Raw genomic sequence first — 20,846 nt, 5'->3', positions numbered from 1 at the left:
CCCTCTTCTCCCGCGCGTCGCTAGGAGGTCATCAAAGCTCTGTCCAGTCCGCGTTCGCAAGCCCCTCTGCTTCCCGCCCATCTGGCCCTTGGCTGCTTACGAAGAGGTGTGCGCTCACGGAGGGGCGTGTTCCAGCACTGGGAGACGCTGAGCGCCCCGGGTTAGACATCAGAGCGGAGCCAGCCATGGAGTGGGGCGGAGGAAAGTTTGGCACCCTGCAAGGGGTTGTAGAACTGGAGGGGGCAGGGCGCCCGAGGGTTCTTTAGCCCTCCAAGTTCAGGGGCACAGGCTGCCTAGACCTGAAGCGGTGTGCGGCCATGGACCATGGGGCGCTCGCAGCCCAGGGCACTGCCCCGCCTAAGGATGGAGAGCAGTCGGTAGAGTCTCCAGAGCCGCCGCCACCGTGGCCACCACTACAACCGCCAGCGCCTCTGGCTCCACCGCCTCCCGCTCCTCCACCTCCGGTTCCTCTGCCGCTCCACGCGCCTTCGCCGGAGCCGGCACCACAGTTCTGTCAAGAGCCTGCTCCAGAATCCCGTCCAGAGGCGACCCCAGAACCAGCCACAGAACCAGACACAGAACAGAGCCCAGAACCAGATACAGAACCGGCCCCAGGCCAACCCCAGAACCAACCACACAGCCGATCTCAGAACCAGCTACGGAACCGGCTCCCAAGCCGGCCCCAAAACCAGCCACAGACCTGGCCTCTGAGCCGGCCCCAGAACCAGCCCCAGAACCAGCCACAGAATCCTGCCCTGAGCCGGTTCCGGAGTCCTGTCCGGAGCTGAGTACAGCACCTCGTCTATTGCAGTGTCCAGTGGTCGCTCCAGAGACGGGTCTAAAGGCCTTGTCATCGCCCCGAGCACCAGTGCCATTGTCCAGGATAAAGGTAAGAAAAAGACCCCTTGGGGTAGTGGGGGGGAAAGCCAGGCAAGGCCGGAGGGCTATCGAGATCGCGGGACACCGGGTACCCTTAGCATCCCATTTGGCTGCCACCAACTGTCACAGATGCTCAAAAAGATGCGGGGATAGGGGAGCCCAAGGGAGTGGGAGGCGGGAAGCAACCTGTGGAAGCGAAAGTGGGTTGTTTAAGGCTAGAAATGGAGGTGGGGGGCGACAGCACTGAGTGAGAATCGGAACAGATTTTTCCCCATGGGCAGAAGTGACAGTGCAGTGAGCGCCTATACCTTGCAAAAAGAGACGGAAGATGCTCCCAAGGAGCGCAAGAGACCTACAGAGGTGTTAAGGGCTGGCCCCTGGTACACAGGAATGGGATTGAGTCGGGGCGGTGGGACACACCTCTTAGCCACCGTCACTGCCGCAGAGGCCCAAGCTGCGGAGCCACAGCTGTCTGCTTGGCCCCCTCCCTGCCACTGAAGAAGGAATTCCTCAGCTGGGTCATAACTGGTGGCGTTCCAGGGAGGTACCCTGTACCTCTGTCGGCTCCTGGGCTCTGGTACTTCGCATGGAGATGAGGGGGATGAGCGGTGCCCACGCACACTGCAGGGGAAGGGCAGGGTTCGCTCGGGAATGGGAGAACATACATGTGTCAAAGTCACTATTCCATCTGTCTGCAGGGTTTCCCAGCAGGTAGATGCAAACACAGTGATATAGTGATGGGTCCCTTGCAAGCGGGACGACTAGCTTCCCTCACCGGGGCCACTTGGAGTGGTACAGGAGTCCTGATTTAGAGACACGAATATAGAATTTGTTATTTAGGAGCGCGTGAAAGGGGAACCCTCATCAACTCGTCTTCAGAAATGCCTTCGTAAACGTTGCACTTAGCCGGGAAAAGACGAGTGAAGGATCCTCGGTCACCGGCTCAGGGGGGAAGTGGGAGGAAGGAGGTTTTCCATGTTTGCCTTGGACCCCTGAAATCAGTGTCGTCTGTCTTTCTTTGTGCTCCTCCTACTTTCTTTCCCCTAAACTTCGTTCCATGAGACTGTGAAAATCATGATAATGCATACATACTTCCCCTGCAGGAAAAACAAAACAAGACAAAACACAAACAAATAAATAACACACCACACCAACAATGCCCGGTCATACTGCTGCCAAGCAGGGCACAGGGACACAGCTCCGGAACTCTTCTGCTGTGGATCGCACACTTGTAGAATGTAAGGGGAGGGGTCAGAGAAGTTGGCATCGTGAAATGGAAATGGAAGTGCTTCCAGAATTATGACCAGGGAAGCCGGAGTTTGCAAAATAATTGCAATAATATATGACTGAAAAAGAGAAAGGCTAAAGCGAAAGTTTCACAGGGGAAAAATGCAGAGGTTTAAAAATAAATAAAATAGGATTGTAGGAGACTAAGACAATTTAAAAAGAAATCCAACAATCCTGCTCTCCCCAAGAGGTAGATCTCTCTTCCTTTCCTGCAGCTGGCCCTTCCCTGCAGCGATCTCTGGAAGGGAGAAGGCGGGGCAGCTAGTCGTGGGAGGTCATCCTAACTGGGTGTTTGCTGTTGTTGTTGTTTGCAGTTTTCATAAAGCTGGTGGGAGGGAAACCAGTAGGGTCCACCAGACCTGAGGCTTCTTAAGTGAGGTTTTGGGAACATGACTGAGAAACAGGACACCTGGGGACTTAATTACCAGGCCAACGAGTGAATATATGGCCTCTTTGGCCTCTGGAAGACTGACTGGAGGCCAGAAGCTCCCAAGATGAGTTCTGTGACAGTGAGAAAGCATCTCCCATCAGCTTGACAGGAAAATGTCTGTTGCTTGACAGATAAGGAGGATTAAGATAAAGGGAATCGGTTTAGCTTCCTCTACATAGTACCCACTGAGATGACTGACCCACAGGCCTGTGGCGGCCCTGACAGGCGACCAGGAACCCTCATGGTTTGACTTTGACCTTAGAGCTGGTCTTTGTTCAGTCACTTATCTTGCAAAATGAGTTTAAAAACCTTGACCATCCACTAAGAGGGCATGTGAATGAACCCATCAGCCCCTCCAGAGGATTTTGAAAGATTCAGGTTGCTGGAGCCTAAACCTTTTCTCAACACTCTGGGTGTTGCTATACAATTGCTCACTGATACAAATGGGAAGGAACATCTTATCTTCAGTGATAGGACCATTCTCTGCTGCATCCTCCTCAGACAAATAGCACCTGCAACCAGCTGACTTGCATCTTAACATTCAAGGCAAACAGGTTGCCATCTTAGCTGGGATGACATTGTTCTCAGACACTGCCTCCTTGCTGCAAGCTTGGAAAATACATACACACACATACACACACACTGAGAGATCAAAACAAAATAGAGCTTTCATTGTACAAATCCTACCAGTAGCATGAAACCAGCCTTATAAGTCAAAAGATGAAATGAGCAAAACCAAGTGTTTGAATGTGACTGCAGGTTTCTCCTAAATAATTTGCTGTTATTGCAGTGAAAAAACAAATCCAACATCTTGCAGTGTGTAGTCTGCTCTTTTGAGGCTTCAGAACCTCCCGGTTACAAATCTATGCCAAGAATGAGGGTAGAGACTGAGAAAGGGGGCTCATGTTCTCTTTCTGAATAGCTACCAGGATAACACAGTCTGTGAACCAAACCTATTTCCTTCCTTTCAAAAATGTTTTGATTTCCAGGAAATGAACCGTTGTCACCCACCTGGTGGCAGCAAGTGTAAGTAAGGATGTGTGAATTGGTTCTTTAACAATGCTATAACTCTTTTGGGGAGTGTGGGGTGGGAGGGCAGGCTTACATGAAGTAGACTATATTTCTTTCTCTCCCCTCAGCTGTAGTTGAAGAAAGACAGTTTATATTTTTATTCATTGGGTTTTGACCAGCTATGAAAATATAATCACACCATACCGGTGATTGATGAAAATCTGAGAAGAAATACATTTTTGCGGCTTATATCTCTTGGGTAGGCAGGGGATCTGTGTATCACTCTTAACAACTACACAGCAATTACCATTACACACCAAACCAGAACTGTTTCTTGGTAATTTTTGCACACATTTTCTTGTAAAGTAGCAAGCATTTGTTTATGTGATATCTGGTAATTCTTACCTGAATACATTATTATCTTAACTATATCTGAGCTTCTCAAAGGTAGATACTGTCACTCCCTCCTACTGCCTAGTACAATTCTACCCTCCCTATTTTTGTTCAATAAATACTTGTTGAAGCTTAAAACCTATCAATTCCATTTCCAGCAATGACAGAGACAACTGTAAATAATAAAATTACATTTACATTGATTTCAGAGTGAGAAGTAAATGCTTATTTAAATAGCCTGGAATATATAGCCATTAAGGAAATGAAGTCAATCTTTCCATTTTTAGAATGGATGTTGGTACCATAATTAAGAAGCAAAGTACTAACAATTTAAAAAAATGGTTTGGAAAGTGTCCTTATTCCCTGCAGTCCTGACAGCAGCAGACTAATGATGATGTTGGTTTCAGGGGTAATAAATTTTTTCCTAAATGAATAGACTATCTGCAGTGACTATAAACAATTTTGGGATTGCAGATTTGAATGTTCAACTGTTGAAGGTCAGGATGAAATTACTTTTATTCTTCTTGGGTCTTTTCCCCCTCCTTGTCGGGTTTTTATGATACCATCTGATTTATTTGGTATATTTTGAGAGCTACTGAACATTTGCTACAAGATGTTCTAGAAAAGATAATGAGATATTTGGTCAGTGGTCTTTCACTTCTGGGAGTACAATTCTTAGTGTTTATTAAAATCTCCAACTAGGGCTTCTGCAGATCTGTAGCCTAAAAGAAAAGGCTGACCCATTACCCCAAGTTCTTCCAAGGAAAGGGGACAACTCCATAGAGGCCGGAAAACCATTCAGGGACATTAAAATAAGGATTATATAATTCCTTCTGCTTATATGGCAATTTACAGTTTCCAGGGTGCTTTCTTATGTATCACTAACTCTTTTATTCTCCTTAAGAAGGCAGCAGGGTCGGGGAGAGCAAAAATAAAATTGGCCATCTAAATAAGATATAACAATTTATCAATTTATCAATTGTGGATTTTTAAAAATATTCAACATATGGCTTTCTGTGACACATAGGATCCTCAGTTGTCTGAGGACAATCTTTAAGCTGAGATTCTACCAGCTTTGATTTTTTTCCCAAAGCAGTGACTGCTGTTCCCTGTTTGATGCTCCCAAAAAGGGCCATCATAGAACAGGAGCCTGAGAAGGAAGGAGAAGAAGTGTAAGACCCTGAACCAATAACTCTCAAAGAAGACTTTTGGGGGAAAGAAATAAATAGAAATTCTGCTAGTGATAGGGTGCCTAACTTTTCCAAAGCCCGCTGACTATAATTCCCTCAGTGGAAAAAAAGTATTAAAAAAGAAAGCATCTATTTCTAAAGGGAGACACTCACCCTCAGTAAAGCAAATAAACCTTACTCTCAAAATAGAAAAACAAATTTATGAATTTAAAAAGAGAGAGAGAAACCCCAGATAATGGAGCTTATCCCTCCCCTGAAAATTATTTTAAGAAAAAAATTCTAGAGAGAAGCTCCACACTCTCACTAAAGTCCATGAAACTTATATTCTCCAGAGGAAAATTAAAAATGAAAAGAGAAATCATGTTAAGGTGAATAGTATTTCTAACCTTAAAAAAAAAATCATGAAATTTACAAATTTTATTTGCACCTCACAACCCAGGCCCAATCCCTCACAAAAGTTATGGAGGCAAAAATAAATCTTCCAAATTGGAGGTCCACCAATCTCACCGAAGATCTCTAATGTTATTTCTTCCAATTATGTGAAATTTCTGAAATAGACAAATCCTTAAAGACAGAAGGTAGATTAGGGGCTGCAGGGAAGTGGGGAAGAGAAATGTGAGTGATAGCTAAAGGTTTACAGGGCTTCTTTTGGGAGTGATAAAAATAAAATATTTTGAAATTAAATAGTGGTGATGGTTGTACAACCTTGTGAATATACTAAAAACCACTGATGTGTACACTTTAAAATGGTGACTTTTATGGTGTGGGAGTTATACCTTAATTTGAAAAAAAATAAGTAAAATATAGATCATTCTTCCACCTTCAAGATAATAAACCCAGTGCCTTCCACAAATAAATAAAATGGAAATATTTTTACAAAAAGGAAATCAAAGAAAAGATCCTTTTAAGGGCAGGGCCTCCAGCCTCACCAAAATAATCTTTATTCACATAAACACCCCTTTTTATTTCTTTTGAGAAGAACAAACAAAAAAGGAAATCTTTTCAAGGGCAGATTCTTTCAAAATCATCACAGTTAATGAAATTTACTAATCCTTCTACCGCCAGATACACACAAATGTTTTAATTTATCAAAAAGAAATATTAAAGGACATGGTCCCTGATTTTACCAAATATCCTTAATTTTTAACTTCCCGAAAAGAGGAAAAAAGAAACAATACAAATAACTCACTCCCAAAGGGAGATATCCTATCCTCACCAAAGCACATTAATCTTATACTCAAAATACATTTTTTTAAAATGTAAAAAAATTAACAATGGAAAGGCATGTATGTCCGTTGAGGGGATAATATCAAGGAAATGAAAACAAATTCTCTTAAAGAGGAGAAATGCTCCAGCCTCACAAAGACCCAAGAACATTTTTTGTTGTCAAAATGGAACAAAAACATGCAAATTTTTTAAGAATAAAAAAGAAGAGGAAATTCTTCTAATGGGAGTTAGGATTCATTAAACCCAAAAGCTTCATTCTTAATACAGAAATTTTTTAAATTGGAAGGATAAATAGAAAAGGTAGGAGAGATAAAAAAAAAAAAAAGCAAAGAAAGTCTTCTTGAGGAAAGATGACCCCAGCCTCAACAAAGCCCCCCTCTTTTTTCTCAAAACAAGTGAATACATTTAGAATGGGGAGGAGGCAAAGGAAGAAAGTGAATAGGCTATTTTAAAAGAGAAGCCTCCTTTTTAGAGAACAAGTTTCCTCCAAACTCACCAAACTCCCTGAACATTTTTCTCTAAAAAGAGCGGGGGAGAGGGGGAGGAGAGAACAGAGAGAGAGAGAGAGAGAGAGAGAGAGAGGAAAGAAGAAGAAGGAGGAGGAGGAGGAGGAGGAGGAGGAGGAGGAGGAGGAGGGGTGAAAGGAAGGATGAGAGAGGGAAAGGGAGGGAGAAAAAATAAAATAAGGGAAACTTTGTAAAAGGAAAAAAGGAACAAATTCTCCTAAGGAAAGTGCACCAATACCCTATGGAAGATAATGCATATTATTCTTGATCAAAATATTCTATTCCTGTCCCCCCCCCAAGGAGAAAAAATCCACAAAATCTCTTTCCTCAGCTTCTCCAAGGGGAGATGCACCCAATCTCACCCAAACCCAGGGACATTATTTATTCTCCAGCCTTCAGTATTTCTTTTTATTTAATAAAATGAAAAAGAAATTCTTTCAAGAAGAGATGCTCCCAATCTTATTTTTCCAAATAAATTATTCATTTTTAAAAAAGGAAAGAAATAAAAATCCTCCTGAGGAGCGTTTCCCAACTTCATTAAAACCAGTAGCCCTTATAGCTCCTCTCCACAAAACCTAGTCTTTCAAAAATAGAAATTCTCCAAACCTAAAGAGAGGTGCTCCCTCAACCCCACCAAAAGCAAGGAATCTTTTTCTTCAGAGGTTTATTTTTTTAAGAAAAATTTTTTCCATCATATGAAGAGAGAGCTTCAACTTCACTAAAATCAATAGATCTTATTCTTCTCCATACCTAAAAGAGGAAAGAAAAAGAATTTTAAGAAGAAAAGAAGAGAAATCCTCCTAATAGAAGGCAAGTTGGTCATAATCTCACCAACGTCATTGAACTTTTTATTTCCTCTAAACAGATTTTTTAAGGAAAGAGTAAAAAAAATAACATGTCTTTTAGGAAAAAGTGCCCTCCACCTACCCCACTCTAAGGACATGAAAGTATTATACAAAGAAAAAGTAAAATCATTCTAGAATAGTGCCAGGGAACCTTAAATTCAGCACCTGAGGCTGAAAGGTATTAAAGTTTAGTCCCAGGCTGGCTTTCTTCTGTTCCCCAGACCACTTCTGGTTACCTTCCCCATCAGTCATTCAGTCTGTGCATTCAAGAAAGCCAAATCCTGTTCATAGAAAACAAAATTACGAAGGCTAACCATCTGGGGAAAAAAATCATACCTCTTTTCCAAACCAAACATAAATGATTTGGTTATTAATTGCATCATTGTTCCTCTATGATACAATAGAAACTCAATAGTTGATAAATGCTAAAACAATTACACTCTCACTATTAACTTCCAAATTAGACACACACTCCTACCTAGCAGACAAATCCCTTAGCCTGTTCAATAATGAGATTCTTACAGTGGTTGTCTAATTATGTACTCAGTTAAATATTTGTCCTGTAGAGTGATAAGGTCTCAATTTTTACTAATACACAAAATTTGAAAGTCAGATTTATAAGCAGAGAGTATGTTTTCCAATTTTTAAAATGTATTTACGTATCTAAAAATTAAATTGAGTACCTATTCTATGTCCTATATACTTAGCATTGAGGATTCCATCATGGACAAAGTCACATAGATGAGACTTCCTTTAAGCAATACTGGTAAATGAGAAACCCTAATTACCAAAACAGATATCCAGGGGGTGATTATTTGTTTTACCAGACACTTCACTGAGGCATTCACTTAAATAAATGATTCTCTCAGCATACCTCTTCATATAGAAAAATTCGGTATACAAAATAAAGGAATATATTCTGATTTCAGAGGATGTAGAAAATCTAAAAAGCTTTTAAAAAGTAAATAAAAATTATGTAGCATCTCACCATTCAGGAGATAATTGCTGTTAATATTTTGATATATTTTTCCATTTATTTTCTCTGAATATATGCCCATATATGCTCAATAGTCTATAAAAGGAAAACTTTAGGGAATGTGCAATTGTGTCTCAGGCTTCCTTCCCCACCCCACTTACACCTCTCCACTTAATCATTATTAGATCATGTGCATTGTTATACATTGTTCTTAGGAAACACTTGTTAATTCTAGCTTCAAGTTTATCTAGTCAGACACCTGTATGATCTGATTGATAAACATGTTATTGAGACATAACTGTTCAGGGATGTATTTGCAGTGTAAAGCAATGAGAGTGTACATTTTATCTAGACACAGTGGTTGTGTCTACACAAACAAATGCCCTATATACAATGGCGGTTTGAGCTCACATTTACTAACTGCATTTTTTGGACATCCATATTTCATTTGTCCAGCTAGCTTTTGTGACTTGAGTTTGGAGGAGACCCAGAACAAAATCTACCTTTTACTCACCGTTAAATTTCCAAAAGGAAAATCTAAATTTCTGAGACTCTATTGGGTCACTTTTATTTATTGAATGAATTTGACATATAACATTGTGTAAGTTTAAGGTGTATAGTGTGCTTTGATACATTTATATATTATAATATGATTGCCAATGTAGCGATATTTAACACATTATATAATTATAGTACAATATTATTCTCTGTATTCTTTATACTGTGCATTTGATCTCTGTGGCTTACTTATTACTTGTGACAAGTTTGTACCCTTAAACACCATCACTCTTATACCCTCCCCAACCCCTGGTAACTACCATTTCACTCTGTTTTTTACAAGTTTAACTTTTTTACATTCCACATATATGTGATATCATACAGTACTTGTCTTTCTCTGTCTGACTTATCTGACTTAGCATAATGTGCTAGGTTCTATTGGGTCATTTTTAACCATATACAAAAATGTACTGATAGTTTATCTTAACACAAAGTTACCCCGAATCATGCTCATCTGGGTACCTCCTACCCAGAAGGGAAGCATGTGTGTTGTGAGGACATTATCAACAATTATAAGGAGACACAATATTCAATTCTTCTAGCTTTCATTAACCAATCTCGTAGAAAATCGAAAGAGTTAGTAAACTGTATACAATCCAACTAAGGTTGAATCAGTAATTTAAAAGGCAAGCGTAATGTTATATTGCATAAGATCAGAATCTTCAGCTTTGTCTGTAGCACTTAGAGATTTTCGTCTTCCAAAACATTACAGGCATTTGCTGTTTAAGCCTTTAAAGAGCCTATAAAAGAGAAATTGGCTCCTGAGGACAGGAATTCCCATTTCCTTGTCTCCTTCATAGCACAGGGCTAGGTAGCTATGTGATACTGTGGGATTCTGAGAGATAGGTGTGATACTCCCACCCAGAGCTTTACAGAGTTCTGAAACAAGAGGCAATGGGACTGGGGACTGAGCCTGGCCCCTGCCTCCAGGAATAGGAGGGAAGTGAAAGCACTGATTGCAGATAGAGCTCAACTAAGAATAAATATTCAGCATCCTGGAGGTTTATTCATTTGCCTTCTCCTGCAGCTGATGTCTATACCTGTTTTCTTCTGGGGTTTTGCAGCTTGAGGCAGGCAATGAAAGGTACCTGCTGAGAAAAAATGTGTTAATCTCCTTGGCTGTGAGTAGAGGCAGTTGAAAGTAGGAAAGTTTTCATTAACCCAGGGCTCTGCCAATTGAGTATCACTCTGCTGAAGCTGGCTCCAGCATCCCAGCACTATCCTCTGAACCCCAACTCTAACAGTAGTCTGCATCCCATTTTAGAATTACCTAGATTGTTAATTCTCCCGTAATAAATGTCATTTGCATTATTATGTACCTTTAACATCTTATTTTATAATCTGTTTACATCACTGTACATGTACCTTGCAATATAAAAGGAAAATTATGATGTTGGTTTATGAAAACAGCTAAGCATAAACAGCAAAGAGGATATAAATGAGGCTACAGAACAAGATTGTTGATTTCAGAAAATTAACTAGTTGGTGCCCTTCTCACTAACCTCAGTTAATTAATGCTTACTGTGATAATTTCCCTCCTGCCAGGTTTGAGTAAAACAAAACTTTTCTCTTACTCAGAATTTAGATATTACTGTCCCTTTCTCATGCACTAAACTTACTCTGCTTGACTGTTAAGACTAATTAAAATGATAATTTTGGCATTCCCATGATCTCCTTTGCTTAAATTTACTCAGCCTGTTGACGAGATCTCCGGGACATTTTTTTTTAGTTTCACTTTGGTTTCACATAAAATCAAAGCACCCATTTAGTGGCCCTCTTCATAGTTTTCCTAGTATATTGATTCTCACTGGTGAGTCCTCTATCTAGGAATTACTGAGAAAGCCTTACTTTGCCTTTCCATCATCCTTTATCAGCACTAAACTTTTTAAAAAATTCCTTCATCTTTTCTTCTATTGGCAGAAAACAAAGATAGACATTCCCAGGCAGCTTGCTTTTATTTTTGGTGGTGGAGGGGTATATCCAGTATAGTATGGCATCACTGTGAAGTACACATGAACATATCTGCTAATTAATTCAATAAGTGTTCAATAATTAAGCAATTGGTATTTTAGATGCTTTAAAATATGATACATGTTTAGAGGACTGTTACATGAATATTTTAGAGTGTTTTCGTGATGTGTTAGGAAATTGATGGGAGTTTTAAGATGGAATGGGAATTCATTATTTTCCAGTTTAGAAAAATGGAATAAAGTTTCTCACTATCCAAAGTTGACTATCTAACAAGTTTTCAGGTATGGATTAGATTCAGTTATGAAGGACTGACTGATCACAAATTTGCTTTGATATCAGAAATTTAGGTGAAAAAATAAAGGAGTTGTTTGAGATAAATGGAAATGAGATGTCCTCCTTGAATCTAGAGAAAACAGGAATAAATTAAACAGTGCCAGTGAAAGATAGCAGGTAGAAGCAAGGTTATGCTTGAATTGGGCAGATGAGGCTAGAGCCTACAGATAGCAGTGAGGCCTTAGTATATGGAATTAGAAAAAAAAACCATTCTGATAGAATCATAGAGTACAGATTGAAATATAGAGGAGAATAAAGTAGATGGGGAAAGTCCTATTGAAACTTTGAAGACAACTGACAAAATTGTGTATATCATTTGACTGATAAGGTACAACCATTAGAGGGCTGTTAATTAGTAAAATAACATGGCTGAAGTGGAAGGTTAGCTGATGGGGCATATAATTAAAAACTAACTTTCAATTTCTTTGTACGTCAAATTCCAAATTAAATTACCAAAGGAAAAAAGAAGGAAGAAAATAATTATATTATCTAGTGTCCTTTTTCTACTGGTTTGGACCTTCTTTGACCCATATTCCACTTTTGTAAGAGTCTGGTCTGCTTTCTCTATGATATTTTTCCTATTTCATATCACAGGGTTTTCTACAGCAAAAGTAAGAAAGTATGATGGAAATCCAGAGAAACATTTTATCTTCAGTATCGCAGACCCATGAAAAAGGACTTTGGGGATCAACTAGTCCAGTGTTTTTAAAACTTTTTTAGCAATAGAATTCTTTCAGGTTTCTCTCAATGAAATCTTAAATGAAAGTCCAATATTTAATACAAACACAAGTATTTCATTAGTCATCTTCTATGCTAAAATGGGTTTGCAACTGATGTACCTTCCCAATTGTTTAAGCTAACAGGAAAGTGAATTTGCACTCCCTGTTTATTACTGGCTTCTTAGCAAGGATGCTGGTGATGTAGGAACACATTGAATAGCAAAAAGAAGCAAGTCAGAGTTTAAAATTTGTCCCAAAATATTCCAAAAATTAGATAATAGAAACTCTCCTGGAAAATATTTTCATTCTAGAGAGTTACTTCCTTCCTCCCACCTCAGGAATGTGTTACAGCTATCTCATTAAGTAGTTGTCATAATGTGCACTGTTTTCACTTGTAGGAACATTTTTATTATTGGAGATTGTGTTCCTGACTAAGGACACCACACTAAATAAATTGTAGATATAACTAAAAATATGCAGTAAAAGCTAATATATAACTGTAAGGCTCTGTAATAATTTAAAACAGCAAAATTATTCCAAGTCCTATAAAATGATCATAAATGTACCATAAACATTGATTTTATAAGGTGCCCCAGTATACTATAAAGTGGACATGCAGCACATAAAAGAACCAATTCTACATAAATTTAATATATTATTTACTTAGAATTTGCATTCTGCCTGCATCAAGAAAAAATATGAAGTATCCTGCTGAATTAAATGCATATAAAACGACGATTAAGCACAAATAAAAGCAGGAAAAAAATAATTCAAAGCAGTGGTGAATGAGACTTTAAACTAATATATGCTACTTATAATAAAGCCTAATTACACATTTAGTTAGCAGTACTTTTTTTTCTGCTGCCTTTGGTAGTTGAAGAACTTTGGAGAATTATTTGAATGATTCAGACCTCTAAAAGTTAGTATCCAAGGAAGTTTGAGCTGATGCCTCATTTTTATGCAATACTTCTTCCTGTAGCAAGCTGCAGCAACCACAAAACGAAGAACTAAAGGTTGCCAGGATTGTGACATAGGTGTTAATTAGCTGTCCTAGAAGGCTACAGGCTTGGGTTATTTTGGTGTGCTTGCATTTTTCTAATATTCTAATGTATGTTTCTGTGAGGCATATAAATATGGAACTTTCTCAAATAAAATAAAATTGCAAATAAAATTCATTTCTCAAATAAATCCAAATGGTATCTTATAACCAGGGTTCAATAATTTGGACTCTTTCTTAGATTGAGAGTTACTTCGCAGTGGTTCTAATCATAATTCTATTTTATATAGCTGTGCAATATAGGGTAAATTGATTAATCTTTCTGTGCTTAGCCTTTGTGTCTCTTAAATGAAGCCAATAATGTGCCACTAACTCAGCTCAGCTCAGCTCAACAGTCTTCTTCAGTGAGTCTTCGATGGTATCCCCTCTAGGAGATACCTTTCCTCTGGGCTCCTATAGCACCCTATATAAACCTCTGCTTCTCATTTGCCATGTATACTGAGATTATCAGCTTACATATCCCATTAGGGCTATAAGGATGAGGCCTTTAGGGCCTAACATGCTGTCTATCACTTAATAAATGGTGACCAAACTTTATAAAAATAGGATAAAGGCTGAATGAAAACTTAGATTTCATTTTAAAAATAAATATGCAAATGCTAGTTCATTTTAGTGTTATTTGTATATGTGCCATGATATTTACTGTCATCATTTTCTATCTTTAGCTATACAGATAAGTTTTAATATATTCACCCCTCAAAAAATGGACTTAGCAATTCAGGTGTATTACCATCAGGTGATGGTTGGCAGGGCTACCTCCTATCTTCCCAGAGGGCTATAGTTTTTCTTCAAACTCCCATGAAGGGACATTATGCATTAGTAGCAGCCCTGTATTGATTAGTGTGATCTTGAATTACTAGTCTTTGGTCATAAACATAGTTAATTTTGATAAAAAATAAAAGTGATGAATAATCTAGTCAATTCATTAAAATGTAAATTTATTAAAACACTCAAGCATAGGAACTCTAAAGAATATTATACTTTAGTATATAGAGAGCAGGGTTAAACACATAACTAGATACCATTTGGTACCCTTTTCACTAATATTAACTATTAATCACAATTTAATCTATTTATGGTATCTTTTTCACCTCAATTGAAAAGCAAATTTCTCCTGAAATTGGCACTTGAATTTGGAGCTAGGTGTCAATATAACTATTCCAAGGTCCTCCTTTCCTTGTGAGGACTAAGAAGAAACAACTAAGCTTTAATGTCCCTTTGGCAGTCCAAATTTTACCCAAAATAGCTTTCTACTAATTACAAGAAAAGCCTTAAACTTATTTCACCAATGCCTCTGATCAGATCCATACCCTGAGCTTGATAATAGTTTGATCAGGAAAGACAATATGAAGTCTCAATTTAGATAGCAGGAAACTCTAACAGTCATCTTGTTTCCAATCAGGAACAACTTTTCCCTTAAATGAGATAGACAACTTTTATCCTTTCTAGAATACCTATTGGACAGTATCACAACATAAATTTATGTAGATTGTACACTATATAAGGCTGCCATGTCTAAGGGGACATCTTTCACAAAGTAGACATCACATAGATATATTTTATTTATTTATTTATTTTATTTTATTTATTTATTATTTATATATACTAACAATTTTCCTGTAGATGGCAGTCAAGTGCCTTGCGCTAACAAAATTGGTATATTATGAAAACTTTCTGACAAATGGTAGTAAAATATCTTTAGTAAATGGTGCCTTTTCCTGATGTGCTCAAAGGTATCTTATGGGCGGATCCTGCTACTAATTCCTTACATTTAAATATAATGGTTTCCTTAGCACCTCTGGAGAAGCCTATATACTCAGAACTGATTTCCAAAAATTCCTATTTTATTCCATATCACATTTAGGCTGAGCATCATTTTAAAACAGAAACCTGTAATGAAGGTTTAAAACAAAATATATAGGGATGCATGCATAGGCAGGCATACATCCATGAGTACACGCTGGTACATTCATTCCCAGTAACATACCCAAGTATGTATACTCCAATAGCTGAACAGCTTGGGAAGTAGGTGTACACACACACACACACACACACACACACACACACACACAATAATTCCCTGATAAATAGTTATTTAGTTTGACATTAAGGCATATAAAGGAAGAGATTCTGGCTACTCACTCTGGTGCTAACCTCCCGTCCAGCTCTCTTATTTAATCTATTTTTAGCCTGTCTCACTCCCACAGGCAGTAAGTTCCCAAAAGTTTGCATGCCCTTACATGAATTCAATTCAACAGACCTTTCTAAGGGCTTACTAGTGACAAATAACTGCTAAGTAGGTAGAAGAAGCCACTCAGTCTTGGAAGGTTGTTCGAAGGAGGTGAGATCTGACCTGTGTCTGAAGATTAAGCAGGACTTTGATAGGAAAACATGGGAAAAGAGACAGGAGGCAAAGGGAATATTTTAATCATAGACATGGAAGAGCTGAGAATCCCACACACACTGGATATGGTTGCAACTTTTAGTGCATCAGGAAGAAAGTTTGGAGAAGTTAGGTAGGAGCTAAATTACAGTAGGCTTTGAATGCCAGGTGAAGAAATATGTGTTCTATTTCATAGGCATTGAAGAAGCATGGAAGGTTTTTAACTGAGCGTTACATGAATAGGTTTAGATTTAAGAAAACTCTGTCGATATACAATGAGTTAGACAGGAAGACTCCAGGGAAAGTGACATCAGTATAGGCAAGAGATACTGAGGACCTAAGGGCAATTAGTATGGAAAGAAGTAGATAAAAGAGATACTGACAGGATTTCTTTTGTAACTGATTGGCTGTGGATGATGGGAGAGGGAAAAGAGTGGAAGGCAACTCTGAACTTTCTAGCCTGGAGTTGTTAAAATTATACAGAAGACGGAAGCAAAAGCTGGTGTACTTGGGTAGCAGCTAGAGGAAGATTATGATTTTAGTTCTGGAGAATCTGAGTTCAAGGCATTGGTGAGGCCTAAGCTCAAGACAGTGATTAGAAAAAGATGAGAATTTAAGGGTTAAAAGTCCAATGTGTGTATGTTCTGCCATAAGAAGTAGGCAAGGTGGAAAAAGTCTGTTACTCCCTCCCCACCGCCTCCATCCCCAGATTGAAAGCACTAAAATGAAATCAATAGAATCAGATAATGGAAGAAAGATGAATGTGGACAAATATTGTTTGGGGAAATAGGCAGAGAAAAAATACTGATTTAGAAATTGAAGTATTGGAAGAAAAGGAAGCAAGAAGAGAATGTGTAATTTTTAAAGGAACATTTCTTTTTAAAGTATTGACCCTGAGTAATTTTTTTCAATAACTTTTTTATCCTCTCCTTTGGCCATTTTTTCTTCGTTGGTGAAAATTCTCTGGTCTTAGAAGGAGAGGGAATATAGTTAATGTGTTGTGCTCATGTAGAATGCAACTGGCTTTTCTCTCATTGCCCAAGTCTTTATTTGTAAGTCTAGGAACATATTGTGTTTAGGGAGACCAGTTTGAAAGGTTAATAAGTTATCTTGTTATTAATAGGAGGAACATGAGACCATTTCTCTTGTGTTACAATAAGAAAAATATATTGTTTTCTATATCAAAGATTCTATTTTAAATCTCTTTACACATAGTAACTGCTTAATAACTGTTGAATTAACAAGAATAACAAAGCAGTTTTAAATATATATATCTATATAGATGAATAGATATAGATATAGATATTAAAATATCTCCAAAGACAAAATGCTAAGATAACATTTAGGGTATTATAAGATTTGCTCTGAAAATGTTGAGGGGAGGTGGGGACTTTCTTAAAGAAAACTATTATTAACAGGTACATTTTATCTTTTAAGTATGAACTAAATAATAAGCCCCTTAAAATAGCTGCAGACAGTGGAGGAAACAAAGAGAGAGTCAGACAGAATAATCAAAGAATAAATAAATGTTTGAAAGTGTGAATGGAAGGCCTAGTAGGTCCTCAGACCTTTGCTAGTTGGTGTGAAAAGAACCAGGATAGATATGAAGTCTGCAATCTCACTTGGAAAACAAAACATCTACATCAAGGATAAGTACATAACAATACAAGGAAAGGTTTAATTAGGTTACAGCATGTGTAGTACAGAGAGAAGTGCTGTAGAATTATAAAAGAGGAACAATAAGGGATGGATTAATAAGGGAAGGCTTCCTGATGGAGGTGAGATTAATTAAATTTAAATCTGGGAGCAACATACACAAAGACTTAGCAGCAGCAGGGACCCTATCCAACTAATATCAAAGAGCTTTGAGAGGAAGGCAGAAGGATTTGGACTTTATTCTGTACAGCAGGACATTATTTAAGGTTCTTAACTAGGAGAGTAACATAATGAAAGTAGATTTTATAAAATATTTATTGTGCCAGTGAGAAGGATAGATTGGAGGGGAAGAAGACAGGAGGCAGGGAGATTACTTAGACTGTTGTGAAAATCCAGGTGAGAGGTGATGATGGCTTGCTTATTGCAAGCAATAATGATCATTCATTCATTCATTCATTCATTTAACATCTTTTGTTGAATATCTTATGCTGTGTCAGGCACTATGCCAATATTATAATTTACCTAAAGGAAATTATACCTAAGTAAAGGAAATATGACCAAGTATACAAATAACTGTAATCTCAAGGAGAAAATAATAATGACCACAAGAGAAGCTCTGAGTTCAAAGGAAAGAACTGATTGGAGCTTAGTAGGTAGACTTGGTTTCAAAAATGAGTAAAAGGACATTCTAGAATTTTTCTTACTTGAGGGGAAGTGCTGGAAAGGATGATAAGGAAGGAGTTCTAGGCAAGCAAAATAGTGTGGGCAAAGATACTGATGTGAGAAAACACTGCTTTTTCTTTGGAGACCAAAGGATGTAAAGTTTGGAGAATACAGACAGAAATGAAGGACTGGGAGATGGGAGTAAGATGAGTGAATGAGGAAGTGGGAAAGGAGGAAGGGAAATGGTCAGAGGAAATAGCATAGGATATTAATAATTTCTAATTTTCTTCCTACTTTGCCACTCTCCCTTTTCTCGAACTCTATTTGGATTCTTAGTGCCATCCGAGGATCTGGGATACTTTTGTTTCATTCCTGGACTGTCCACTTCTGCGTACCATGAATGAATGAATGATCATTCATAAAATCCTAACTAATGGTCAGAGATGCCCTGATCTGAGAAGGAAACTGATTCCTCCATGTATTTCATACAAAGACAGTTTCTTTAGTAAGCAGCATCTATAGTCAATCTTTGGTATTAAAGAGCACCTTTCAATCTCAGTTTTGCTGCCTGTATGTGCCTGTTTGGTATACATTAGGAAGGCCTTGTCATGCATATAAGAAAAACTATTCTGAATCAGCTTTCTGTGTATGCTTATACTGTTGAAATTTCAGACTGAACCTTCAGAGACCCTTCCCAATCATGCCTATTATAGCCGTAAAATGTGGTGGCCTTCCTAGACTTCCACTTGATTTTTATATCATACTCCACAACCTTCTAAAACGCTTCCACATTTCTCATGTTTTATGTCCTTAGATTCTTGCCCCAACATTGTGTGTGGTATTGGTTTCATCCCCATTATGCAGATGAGAAAACTAAGGCTAAAGGACACTTCACTACTAAGAGGTGAAGGCTCCTGACTCCAAAATCAATCCCTAATCCATGTCAAGCTAGCTAGTATAAGGTTTTCAAAGTAGTCCTCTTGAGACTAGAAATAATCTAGGTTCTTCTAAAAGAAAGTGGGATAATGGGGGCCACTTGCTTTAATTTCAGGACTAATTACCTTCTTTAGAGCTAACCGAATCCACAGGCTTAAGATGAGACACAGTTTTAAAGTAGTTGTAGTGGTTGTTTTTTTAAATGCTTAAAAAAACGCTTTTAGATGCTTATAATGATGGTTTATCATGTAAGTACTTTGGGACTTCCTGAGATCACAATTCTCAAAAGGTTCTACTATTCTTGAGATTAAAAATACTCCAGTCTAGTGGTTTGGGCCCAGAACTGAGATTTAAGAGGCAGATTCTATTCCTAGCTGTGCTTTTGTGATTTGAAGTAAATCCTTTAACCTCTCACTTTCTGTTTATCCATTTGTAAATAAGCATATTTCTCGCCATAGAATATCTGAGAAGCACTTTAAAATTCTAGGTGCAAAAAAAAGCATTTTAAAGGCATTTTAAAGCCCTATAAATTCTGTAAAGCACTTTGCACGGCTTCAAAGTGACTGTGACTTCAATACAAAGTGGAATTAGTTCATTAAAAACAAGTAAAGTGTATGGAGACAGTATTAAGCACAGATTTCTGCCTGCCTACTACTGTTTTTAATAGGCACAGCTTAGTTCTGTGTTCTACTTTCATCTCTTATACAATGTGGTGTTGCCACAGCAAGTTGGATCTTCTTGGATACCGCCTCCTGCAGGGTTATGCATCACAAAGACTGGTGTCCCTGGGTGGAGATTTTTCTAAGGTAGAAGCCTAGTGAAGAAGACTAATTCTTTATTTCATTTCACCCCTTTGAAGGCTGGTTGTGTAGAAGAGAAAACGTCTTCAATTCTGGAATAATACTTCTCTGTCCTATACCTTAATATTCCTGTCTATAAAATGGAGTGATTATATCTGCTTCTACCTGCAGAGGAGATGGTGTGAGGTTAACCATGGGAGTTGCACTCTAATATAGTGGGCTTCAGAGTCAGAAACATTAGGTTGAAATCCCAGCTCTGTCATTTCCTAGCTCTTAGACCTTAGACAAAGACCCTAACTCACCCCCTCTGAGTCTCGTTTTCTTCATTTATCACAAGAGACTAATAATTCCCACCTTGTAGGGCCATTCTGAGGATCAATGGCATATCAAATGTTTAGTTCAGTGCCTGGAATCTAGTTGGTTCTTTTAAAAATGGTAACTGCTACAATGTAAAAGCTACCAATTTCAACAGAATTTTTTTGAGCATGTACTATATTTACTCACTGCTTTGTTTCTCTTTCCTCTTCAAAAGGGGTGAGTGCTCCATGCAGAATAAGAAAAACATGGGCACAAAAAGGGTGGCTAGCATTGCTTCTTAATGATGTATCTTAACATTATAGTCATGTGCCAACTTTACCTACTGTTGTTTTCTTCTTCTGGCTAAAGGGGCATGTCGTGAGAGAGACGTGCAATTCAATTCAAGTATTTCTGAGCACTTAGTGTGTGGTTCTCTGATTTCTTCTACAGTAAATTCTCTCCTCTCGCCATAACTTATTGGTGGGGTGCAGATATTCATTAATATTAATTAATTATAGAATTCTAAGATTTTAGTTAATAATTATTTCAATCCTGCCTGACATCTGAGCTACCAAGATCTCAGGATTTTTTCTCGAGAAAATCAGTAATTTTAATTTGACAGCAATTTAATGTGTGAGTGAAAGAGAGGACAAAGGGACACTTAAAGAGCTGCTGGGCAAAAACCATGCAGCTGCAGGACCCTATTTTTGCAGGCTGGCTGGCTGGTTG

At 38.3% G+C, this 20,846-nt stretch overlaps 1 protein-coding gene across 1 annotated transcript in view; it reads left to right on the top strand.

Annotated features, from left to right (window-relative positions):
• Window positions 1-317: 317 nt before the first annotated feature.
• The window catches only part of DGKK (diacylglycerol kinase kappa), a 100,283-nt gene continuing 79,754 nt past the window's right edge, over window positions 318-20,846 (top strand). Inside the window, 2 exon segments of the mRNA XM_039874873.1 lie at window positions 318-609; window positions 612-889. Of these exon segments, the coding sequence (XP_039730807.1) occupies window positions 318-609; window positions 612-889 (570 nt within the window).

Source organism: Pteropus medius, unplaced genomic scaffold (assembly GCF_902729225.1).
Source record: "Pteropus medius unplaced genomic scaffold, Ma_sr-lr_union100, whole genome shotgun sequence".
Classification (NCBI taxonomy): domain Eukaryota; kingdom Metazoa; phylum Chordata; class Mammalia; order Chiroptera; family Pteropodidae; genus Pteropus; species Pteropus medius.
The sequence above is the reverse complement of the archived record's forward strand: the minus strand, read 5'-3'. Positions and strand labels throughout refer to the sequence as shown.